Source organism: Protomyctophum bolini, assembly GCF_963924005.1.
Source record: "Protomyctophum bolini genome assembly, chromosome: 11".
Lineage (NCBI taxonomy): Eukaryota > Metazoa > Chordata > Actinopteri > Myctophiformes > Myctophidae > Protomyctophum > Protomyctophum bolini.
The window spans coordinates 9,067,696-9,079,063 of NC_137872.1; the positions used below are offsets into that span (position 1 = coordinate 9,067,696).

Genomic DNA, 11,368 nt, shown 5'->3' on the forward strand with positions numbered 1-11,368 from the left:
ACACACACACACACACACACACACACACACACACACACACACACACACACACACACACACACACACACACACACACGCCATGTTGCCCTCATGAAATATTACAAAAACTATTATGCATTTTATAATACATAGTCACAAGATTGAGACAAAAACACAAAAGCACGCATGCGTAGACATGCAGACACGCACAAGCGCGCGCGCACACACACACACACACACACACACACACACACACATTCCATCACTGCCAGACTAACATCTGCCACCAATAGCTCCTTTCTTTCAAAGCAAGCTTTCCCCTCTGCACCAGAGAGAGAGAGAGAGAGAGAGAGAGAGAGAGAGAGAGAGAGAGAGACAGTCAGACACACTAGTGGAGACTAGAAACAGCATTGTGAGCTGGCCAAGCTAGATTTGCTATTTTCAAAATATTTTCATACATTTGAAAACTTGAATGGGTACTACAATTTTGATGCCAATACTGTGGTACTTTTACTCAAGTCAATTTTTTATTCCGGACTTTTACTTGTAACGGAGTAGTTCTACTTTGCACTATTAATACCTTTACTTAATTAAAAAAAAAAAGTGTGAGTACTTTTTTTACCACTGCCTGGCCCCGGTTCAGACTAGAGTAGCCTGCTTCACCAATCACCAGTGACTTCCACTAGAGGGAGACAGAACCTATGTTAGTGATTCAAAACAAACCTTTCTTATATTCTATCTTTCTTTTCATGTAGTCTTTTTTACAAGATAGCATTTTCTATTATGGTTGTGCTAGCTGATGGGAAATGTGTTTTACTCTCAATCAGATGCTAGATTAAAGTGGAGATTGAATATAGCACATACAATTGGGCTAGTATATACATTTACGCTATGATGCAAAATGCTACTGTAAATTTGTGGCAACAGGCATTCTGATTGGCCAGTATATCTTGAGATGATGTATAATAAGAGGGCCCCTCACTTCACACGGGTGTGATTTATATTTATATTGTAAACTGAAACAGCTAGGGCATCACAGACTCAGTAATTATTTAAAATACAGCCCAATAAAATCACTGTGCTTCAATATTCACTTTTCCCTATTTGAAAGTAGAAAGTCGCTTTAGTAGATGCAGTCGAATTATCTTTATTTTGTATCTGTGAGTGCAGCGTGCATTGTTTTTGATATTCTTTAATCCTTGATAATTGCCGACTGCTCTCAAGCAATCTTTTTTTTAACCATAAAATCAGTATCAGCTGTGGACCAACAACAGAGAAGTTTGTGTTGACAAAAATGTATTTTAATATAAGATAAAGTTGTGTTTCTGAAACAGCTTTCTCCACACAATAGGCTACATTTTAGCTACTACATGTGTTCAACTGCATGTATTCATGATTCATGTAGTAGCAAAAACGCACAGGACTACCTAATTAGCTTCTAATTGACTGCTAATTCGTGATTCAATAGTCATTGAAGCAACCAAGCTGGTCTATATTTTTATATTAGCACAAGCACAACTTAGGCCTACTCAAAGTTGTGAAATCTACACTTAAACACTTGATCATCCCTATGTTCCCCTAGGGTTAGCGTTAGGTTTCTGGTTTAAGGACTTCAGTGTTTTGTACTAATACAATTGTATGTAGTACAGAACAGTGAGAACACTTAGCCTACACGCTTCACACCATTGTAATTTGGATTTTGGAAAATCTATACGATAGAGAAAATAGGCAGGCCAGACCTACAATGTCTACACATGATCATGCAGGTCATACAAAGATGTTTGAAGAACAGATTGATTAATAAATCTCCTTCTTTCTTTGTAAAACACAACATACTTGCACCCAATCTCCTTGCAGTTATGAAGCCACAATTTCAAACAAACGTTTGCAGCTGCCACTGGCCTCAAACAAATCAATCTGCATATTCCAACACAGTCACAGACACAGACACACACACACACACACACACACACACACACACACAGGACAACATAGGGCTGGGTGGTAATCGGGCAGCATTGGCACAGTGCCCTGAATGAGAATCTAACGCACATCACTGGCACACAAAAGGAAACCCAGATGAAGCAAGGAGAGGGAGAGAGAGAGAGAACAAAGCGGATGGAGGAAAAAGGAGAAATAAAGATGGAGAAAGCTTACCTCTTCTGAGCTGCGCATCATCATGGGAAGCGTCTTCTTATAGTTTACTTCACTCTGGTCTGCATGTCATTTGTCCGTCTCCGAGTCTGTAATCAGTCTGTACGTCAGTACGTGCCTGTCTGTAAAATTCTGACCCTCTAGTCTAGGTCTACCTCTTTGTCTGTAATGCATCAATTTGAGCCCATATTTGCATCACTGTATCCTGTTTGTCTCTCTATAACAGACTAGAATGTGTTCATGTGGTTCTCCCTGCTTGAGACGCAACAGCAGTCTGTTTGTCTGTCTGTCTAGCCAGTAGAGGCAGCAACACAAACATACACATGGGCAGACAGACAGACAGATGGGACACCCAGACAGCCAACCATGTTGGGGTGAAATGCACCACACCAGTCAGATGTCAATAGACATAATGTGCGTGGGTGTGTGGTACTGTGGTACATGTTCTTAATAATGTGTCAAACAGCAACATTTCCCCACTATTGACACTATAACCCCCAGTCTGCCCATCCATACTGGCATCTACATTCTACAATATAGACAATATAGATCATGCTTATGGCATATTTTGCCAAGGTACCCCCGCCCGGCACCCCCAACACACACACACCTCCCATTCCATTCTCGAAATTCAGTCCCATCGTGCCTCAGTTCAACAATGGTTGGCAGTGTTTGCAGCCACAACACAGCTACTGTAATGAACAGAGATGGAGAGACACAGAAAGAGATTGGAGGAAGACAAGGCAGAAAGAAAAGGGGGAGAGAGAGAGACACACACAGAGACAGAGAGAGAGAGAGAGAGAGAGAGAGAGAGAGAAAGGCTGGATGTTTGCCATATCCTTCCTGTTGTGAGCTAATGAAGCAAGCAAAGGTTTGGACCTACTTCAAGCACCAACGCGCACACACACACACACACACACACACACACACCCCCGTAACCAGTTCTGGCATTGTGCATGTAGTGCACATGCTTTGTGACGACTTCTAACGTGTACACACCTCCCACACAATACAAACCCAACAACAGCCATGCCCCCCCAAAAGCACATACAGTAGGCCTATCGTTGCTATCGGGACTAGGGAGGAATTAGTGCTATTGAACACCCTTTATGTTGTGTTGTTTCGAAAATATTGAACAAATACCTCAACTCCATTGGACCCTCAAACTGTCTGCTAAAACAGCCAACTCCACCACCTCTACCCCTCTCATGCAGGTAATTGACAATATATAAAGTCACAACACCAACTCTGATGGGGCAGAAATAATTGCTTTGTTTTCAAAATATAAGGTTTTCTTCATTTCATGAAAGTTTTATATTTTTCATTTTCTGAAAAAACATTCTGGAGTTAGCTGGTTTCTTCCAGACAGCAGAGATATGCCAAATTGAAGCCTTTCACCTGGTCCTGTGTGTTGTGGGTTCACAGGCAGACTTCTGTATAAAAGGGGCGTTGAGGAGAAAAGGGTGGAGAGAGCATGAGAAATGAGGGAGGTGATGGCAGGACAGAAGAGGAAGATCGAGGTGGTGGTAAGATGTGAGAGAGCGAGGAAGAGGGATGAGACGGCCAGATGTGGTGGAGAGAGGAAGAGACAATATGGAGGAAATGGTGGAAAATATAGATACTGTACAGGTTCTATGATTTTCTACTGAAGATTCTGGAGGAAAATTAACACATGTTTGGGGAGGGCTGACGTTTCTTTATTATCATTACCTTCAAAACAAAGAGAAACTAAAATTGCCCACCAGTAAACTACTCATCCACTCAGATACGTCATTTTTAAATTAAATTACATAAGCAAATTTGAAAATAAACACTGAGGGCTAAGGGAGACATTCAGTCACAAACCCCTTTTTTTAGTTTCCAAAAACATGTTTACGTGTCCCTTCATACTCCAGTGTGAATTCACCCAGTTGGCATTTCAAAAGTAAGCAGGTTTCATTCTTTTCAAGATGGAATATCAGGATGGCAGGTTCAGTTCCGCAGCCCTGAGGGAGGTTTCTCCAAGAACTTCAAAGCACCCACGACACCAGACATGGCTTTGATCTGTTCCAAGGTGTTTGGGTGGGTGTGAGACACCCAGTACTTTGAACCATTCAGGAAACCTAAGCCCAGCGTTCACATTCATTTCCATAGTATTTATAAAGTGCTTTCCCCATTTTGTCATTATTTTATCCAACCTGGTCAAAAGCAGGTATGATGTGCAAGGTGACCGTAAGGCACTGCAAAGCGAGCCCAACAACCAGCTTAGAGAGAAAATAAACCAAAAGACATCAGGCAGATTTGTTTTGGGGCACCAAAGGAAGGAAAAGAAAAGCAACAAAAAAAAAGAAAATAAATCATTCAAGTAATTTTTTTAAGTGCTAAAAAGCTCAAGCATCACAGCTCAGTAAGAGCTTAGAAGAAAACAAGGCTTGCGCTTTACATCAGCAGTGGGCACCATACTACTGTATTATACAACTCAGATTTTCTCTTTGACATGAAGTCAATTCCTATATGCTGTTCAAGTAAGATTAGATTGAACCGATGTAGGTCCAAGGTCTGAAAGGATTTTATATATTACATTTCTATTATATTAATTGTGTAATGCTCAGGCTCATTTCATGGCATCATTCATTGTAAACATTGCTAAGGCTGACCTCTCTGAGGCAAAGAAATATCTAACTCCTCTCCACTTCAAGTACATTAAGCGATGGCAGTGCTTGTCAAATGAAATGGTGGATAACAAATGACAGCCGACAGGTCTGAGGTCTGTTTGCCTGCCAGGGCGGGGGAGCAATGGCACCGATCCGTCGCCGGCTCAACCAGTAAGTCTAACAACTAATGTAGTGAACTTCACTGTGATTGGTCAGTTGTCATCTTGGTAGAGTTGAGAAAGGACGAGTGGACCGAAAATGATCAGACAAATTCCCTCTGAACGCGCTGTCTCTCTCTGTCTCTTAGTGACGCGGGTCCTCCAGAGGTCTGAAGCTTTCTGAAATCCTCTTTCCAACCATCCTCCTCCTCCTCCGCCTCTCCTTCATCTTTGTTTTTCAGCAATTTCTTCCTCTTATGTTTGTGTGTCTTCATCTCTCCCTCCTCCAGGCTCTTCTGTTTCTTATGCTTCTTGTGTTTAGTCTTTTCCCTCGTGCTGTCCTGGCTGGTGGGTGACCTCTCTCCCTCCTCCATCTCTCCCTCTCCAACGGCCTCTCTTCTGCCTCCGCTCCAGTCTCTCCCTTTGTTCCAATGGTCACCTCTCTGCCAGCCCTCTCCTTTGCCTGGCGTGGGTCTTTCTCTGGCCAGTTCCTCCTCCTCTTCCTCCTCCTCCTCACTCTGGCTGAGGTCGGGTAGGAACGATGCAATGTCCATCGCTATCACAGGCTGTGACACAGCTCTCTCTAGGTTCCCCTCCGTCTTTCTATCCCTCTCCCTCTCTCTGCCCTTTGACCTCCCTCTATCTTGGTCCGTCTCCTTCGCCCTGTCCCTCCCTTTGTCTCGCTCTGTCCCTGGGGCCCCAGTTCTGTCTGTGTTCATCAACGTGCGTGTGTCTGAGCTCTGGGGGCTGGCAACACTCCCAAAAATCCTGTCCCAGGATCTCCAGGGATCTCCCTGATCATCTTCCCTGCCTGCACGTGAGGCTTTTTCCCAGTGGTTGTCTCGCCCGGCTGACCCCTGTCTCACCCGGTCTTCCTCCACTTTATTATTCTTTATTACGATCTGTGTTGAAGCCCACCCGGGCCTGCTCTCTCTGGGCTGGTTGGGTTCTGGCCGTCCCTGGAGACCCGTGGGGGACTTGAAAGGGAGCAGGTCTCTCTCCCTACTCGTGCTGTAGGAGGGGGGCAGTAGGGAGTTGTGGGCTGAGCGAAGGGTACCGGGAAGTCCATCAGGAGGTGTGTGATGGATTTTATGATCTTGATGAGGAGAATAGTTGTGACGATTGCGGTATTTCTGGCCTTCCTCTGGGTCTACGGGTTTGTCGTGGTGAACGTTCGGAGTAATGTAATGAGGAACTGTCGGAGTAATGTAATGAGGAACTGGTTTGGATTCAGCAGAATGGCGAGGAGAGTCTGCATACGAGGAGGAAGAGGAGGAGGAGGAGGAGGAAGAGGAGGAGGATGACGACGACGACGAGGAGGAAGAGGAGGAGGTGGAGGAGCAGCGTTCCTTCTTGCTGGCTTGGTCAATCCATTGATCCTGAGTGCCCTCTTCCTCTCTCCTCTTTTGCTCCGAGCAGGTCGAAGAGGAGGAGTAGTGAGTGGAGGAAGGAGCTTTTATGTGTCGGTCGGGGGCCATTTTGCTGCTCTCCCTCTCTCTGTCGCTCTCCTTCCCTCTCTCGCTGCTGCTGCAGAAGTCTCTATCCCTTGTTCCGTCTTTGAACCACTCTCTGTCCTTTTCCTTGGATCCGTCTTGCTCCCTCTCTTGTTCGATGGCTTTCTCCCTCCCTCTGCCAGCAGGGGAGGAGCTGGCTTTAGACCCTTTAGCGTCAGGTCTACATTTATTGTCAGATCTAATTTTACAGTCAGGCCTGTCTTTACTGTCTGACCTAGTTTTGCAGTCAGGCCTGTCTTTACCATCTGATCTAGTTTTACTGTCAGGTCCAGCTTTGCTGTGAGATCTATCTTTACTGTCAGGTCCGCCTTGGGCGTCAGATCTAGACCTACTGTCAGGTCTTTCTTTACCGTCAGATGTCATTTTATCGTGAGCTTTGTCTTTGCCGTCAGGTCCAGTTTTATAGTCCGTTGTATCTTTAGGATCGGATCTAGTTTTACTGGCAAGTCTGTCAGTACTGTCTGGTCTAGTTTTGTAGTCAGTTGTATCTTTAGGATCAGGTCTAATTTTTCTGTCAGGCCTTTCCTTACTGACAGGTCTATCTTTGCTGTCGGCTCTATCTTTGCTGTCGGGTCTATCTTTGCTGTCGGGTCTATCTTTGCTGTCGGGTCTATCTTTAATGTCGGGTCTATCTTTAATGTCGGGTCTATCTTTAATGTCGGGTCTATCTTTGCTCTCGGGTCTATCTTTGCTCTCGGCTCTATCTTTGCTGTCGGGTCCAGTTTTACAGTCAGTCATATCTTTAGTGTCAGCTTTAGTTTTATTGTCAGATCCATCTCTGCCACCAGAGGGAGCCAGAGTCCTGTCTGAGTGCAACAGAGGGGCGGAGCTCTTCTCTTTCTCCTTCTCTGGCCTCTCCCTGATCTTATGTCTCTCCTGCGTAGTCGTAGTCTCCGTCTCCCTCGGTCTCTTGGCCTCACCCTCCCTGACCTTTGCCATGGGGACGGATAAGGGAGGGGCCATGAGCCCACTGGGCTGAGCTCTGATCTCCCCCTCTTCCTCTTCATCAGATTCTTCTCTGTCCCACTTGGAACGGGGCATCTAGGGGAGAGATGTGGATAGGGGACATTTGGTGTGATTTAGACAGGGCTGACCATTCTGTTGCCCCACGCATGATATGTTTGTGCTGCCCACATCGCCCTACCCCCCCCAACCAAATTTGTTTGTGCTGCCCCCTCCCGCACATGCAGATAGACTACTTTCGCCGTTAGATTTGTCCTAATGTTGGTACTAAATAACACTTAAAGCCAAATTCCAATACCTAAACTCTCGGCCACTCGCTCACCTCACACTCCAGCATGGCGGTGTTACAGTGAAATTGGTGACCTGCCAAAATATGTGACCATCTTGTGGACTTCACATAACTTACATGGAGGTCTTTAAATACGTGGCCTAAATACCGCCACGTTGAACTCCGCTAATAAACAAACCGCAATGATTTACGTTCGTGATCGTGTAGACATCACATAACGTCACGACTGTCACATATTTCAGCAGGTCACCAATTTCACCGTATTGGAATTTGGCTCTAAACTTAAACTCGCTGCCAGAGCGAGCGGGCGGAGCAGATCCACATGGGCACGCATGCAATTCCAGGACGCACGCACGGGCGGAGAACATTATTATTATGAGGATTTAGACATTGCTCATTGCAGAGCAAAAGGAATGGAACGTGTGGGAATTCACCTGTATAATAACTATTTCGTCCTCAGCAGATCTGTCTTGGGAGTATTCCTCCATAGTCTTCACCACTGTCTTCCTGTGCTGGTGTTCGTCCCCGATCACGCCTCCTCGACGCACTGGACTGCCCCCTGTGGAGCTGGTGCTGTCAGGCAGACAGGACGCAACGGAAGGCTTCATTAATTGTGAAAAACATTAGTAGCTCATTCACACACTGAACTTATTCCGATAAAATGTTTTCATTGTGTAAAAGGTAGGCCTCATTATTGGAAAATGTAACTTAAGAAGGCTAAAATTGAAGTACGTTGGCAAGAAACTCAGGCTAAACTCGCATCACTAGGCGTTCCAAGCAGAGGTTCCGGTTAATAAATATAAATTAAGTTTAGTCTCGCTACCGATAAAAGATGGATACCAAATGATTATTATACCAAACAAAATGATTATACCAAACTAAACATATTTGTAAGAGGTGCACCTTGGTTACTGCCATGGGTGTAATATCTGTTCTAGACTGGATCAGAAAAGAGGAAAAGGAGTTGATCCCAGGCTGGGCTGTGTCTGAAACCATTCACTACTAAAGTGAGCTCATCCGATATCTATTTGACAGTTTCACATTACATGTCTCTAGTCTAGAGTATACAAGGGAGTAAGTAAGAGTGCACAATTTGCTGGTACAGTAAATTAAAAATCACACCGTGTGAAGTGAGGGGCGCTCTCGTCATTGTCATGCCGATTTGCTCATCCACATATGACGGATATTCTCCATTCATTCATTGTCAACGCAAATTTAATGTTTGTGTAAGACGAAAATCTACACTAATAGCTGAATATAGCACCCCTAAAAAATGAATTCTCTCCGTCTCCTCTCTTTTTCTTTCAGTGCATGGGTCCACTATAAAATTGTACTATACATTCAGACAGCACTACAAAATGATGAACACACAATAGTGGACAGTGAATGATTTCAGACTCAGAATGGTTAAGTTGTATTATCATCTGTCGGGTGGAAACCTCATATATCCTAAACTTAGGGATGTGTAAAAGTGACTAAAATGAAAATCGATTTATATATTTCTATTAGTAACGATTATTCGAATAATCGACAGAGTAATTGATTAATAAAATATAGATCGATATATTTCTATTAGCAACGATTATTCGAATAATCGACAGAGTAATTGATTAATAAAATATAGATCGATATATTTCCATTAGTAACGATTATTCAAATAATCGACAGAGTAATTGATTAATAAAATACACAGAATAATCGATTATTTAATTATTACTCGTTAGCCAGTAATAAATGAATGATAGTTAACCTCATGAATCCTAGCCTCCCTGGTCTGGGCATGTAACAGACAAAATCAATTCAATGAGGACCCTGACCTGGCATAGTCCACTATGTGGTCTTCTGGACCCTTTTCTGGGTCTGGATCCCTCTGGTGACTCCTGCTCCTCTGTGCCTTGGGCTCATACGACATATTAGACTCCTCCCCTCTGCTCCTCCTCCTCCTCCTCTCAGCTCCCGCCATCTTCTTTCCTTTTCGTTTGGACTCCATCACCATCTCCTCCTCTCCCCAGGCCCTCCGTCTAGTCTCTCCCTCCTCCTCACGCGCTTCACCAGCTCTAGGTTTTGATCCTTCCTTCTCTTGTCCTTCAAATTCCTTCCTTCCCCTCTTCTCTCCTTCCTCCTCTCCTCCAGGGCCTCTGCTCCTCCTGCTGTCCTCTCCCCTCTCCTGCGTTTCAGTCTTGTCCAACACACCCTCCTCTGTTGCTCTGGCACTTTTGTTCTTTTGTCCGCCTCCGATAATGGCCCATAAATCAAGGTCTTCGTCCCCAAAAATATCGACTTCAAAACTCTCTCTTTTCACTTCTTCCTCCGCCTCCTTTATATTGATCTCCCCACGCATCGGTCTCTCCTGTTCCTCCGCCTCCTTTATATTGATCGGCCCACGCATCGGTTTCTCCTCTGCCTCCTTTATATTGATCGGCCCACGCATCGGTTTCTCCTCCGCCTCCTTTATATTGATCATCCCACGCATCGGTCTCTCCTGTTCCTCCGCCTCCTTTATATTGATCATCCCACGCATCGGTTTCTCCTCCGCCTCCTTTATATTGATCATGCCACGCATCGGTCTCTCCTCCGCCTCCTTTATATTGATCATCCCACCCATCGGTCTCTCCTCCGCCTCCTTTATATTGATCATCCCATGCATTGGTCTCTCCTGTTCCTCCGCCTCCTTTATATTGATCATGCCACGCATTGGTCTCTCCTCCACCTCCTTTATATTGATCATCCCACGCATCGGTCTCTCCTCCACCTCCTTTATATTGATCGCCCCACGCATCGGTCTCTCCTCCGCCTCCTTTATATTGATCGCCCCACGCATCGGTCTCTCCTCCGCCTCCTTTATATTGATCGCCCCACGCATCGGTCTCTCCTGTCCCCAGCTAGATCTCTCACTCTTCTTTCCCGCCGTCTCGCCTTTGGGCATTTCTTCAAACATGGTCTCCTGTTCTCTGGCCACCTCCCTCTTTTTATCGCTTTTGAGCTCCCGTTCTCCTCCTCTGCTCTCCTTCTCCCATTCCTCTCCTGCAACGGTATTCTCCTTCACTTCTCCTCCTCCTCCAGCCGAGGTCTTCCTCTTGTCCCCCCGTCTATCACTGTCATCCTGCTTTTTTTGTTTCCCGTCCAGGTTGATGTTGATGCTTATTTTCTTCTTCTGAGGCGTCACCATCACCCCTCCCTCCCAGATCTCTCTCTCCGTTAGGGGCTGGGCCTTCACCCACTCTTTCTTCTTCTCCTTCTTTCGTTTCTCTCTGTTCGGTGGACTCGAGGAGAGACTCTGGAGGGGTTCCGCCTCCTCGTTCAGAGACTTGTCATGGCAGATCTCCTCGGAGACACTCATCTCTTTCTCCCTGCTTTCCCCCTCCTCTTCTCTGGTCCTTTTCTTACGCTCAGACCTACTATGGTCCGGAGCTTGGCTACCATCAGGCAGTCGGTCAGCATCTCTACCCACCCTGCCTGCCTCCGTCCTGGGCGTGTCTCGCCGCACCGTCTCCCTGCCATGCATCGAGTCAGGACCGTCTCTCGTCATTCTCCGTCTGTGCTCTCCCTCACCGTCCTTTCCCATTTGTCTGTCCTTATGACAGCCATCCTGATGGTCTGCAGGTTCCCCCGGTTTGACGGGAGGAAGGGGCATCGTTGAGGCATCGTTGGTGATGGGTTCATCACACAGCGGAGTGC

General features: G+C 45.7%; 1 protein-coding gene across 1 annotated transcript in view; it reads right to left on the reverse strand.

Moving 5' to 3' along the window:
- Positions 1-3,808: 3,808 nt before the first annotated feature.
- The window catches only part of LOC308324228 (uncharacterized protein), a 26,821-nt gene continuing 19,261 nt past the window's right edge, over positions 3,809-11,368 (reverse strand). The window contains exons 18-20 of the mRNA XM_080776224.1: positions 9,508-11,368; positions 8,125-8,263; positions 3,809-7,479 (exon numbers count right to left, since the gene is read on the reverse strand). The exon at positions 9,508-11,368 is cut by the window's right edge and continues 929 nt beyond it. Coding sequence (XP_080632350.1) covers positions 5,029-7,479; positions 8,125-8,263; positions 9,508-11,368 — 4,451 coding nt within the window. The 3' untranslated portion in view covers positions 3,809-5,028. The remainder of the gene's footprint in view (positions 7,480-8,124; positions 8,264-9,507) is intronic.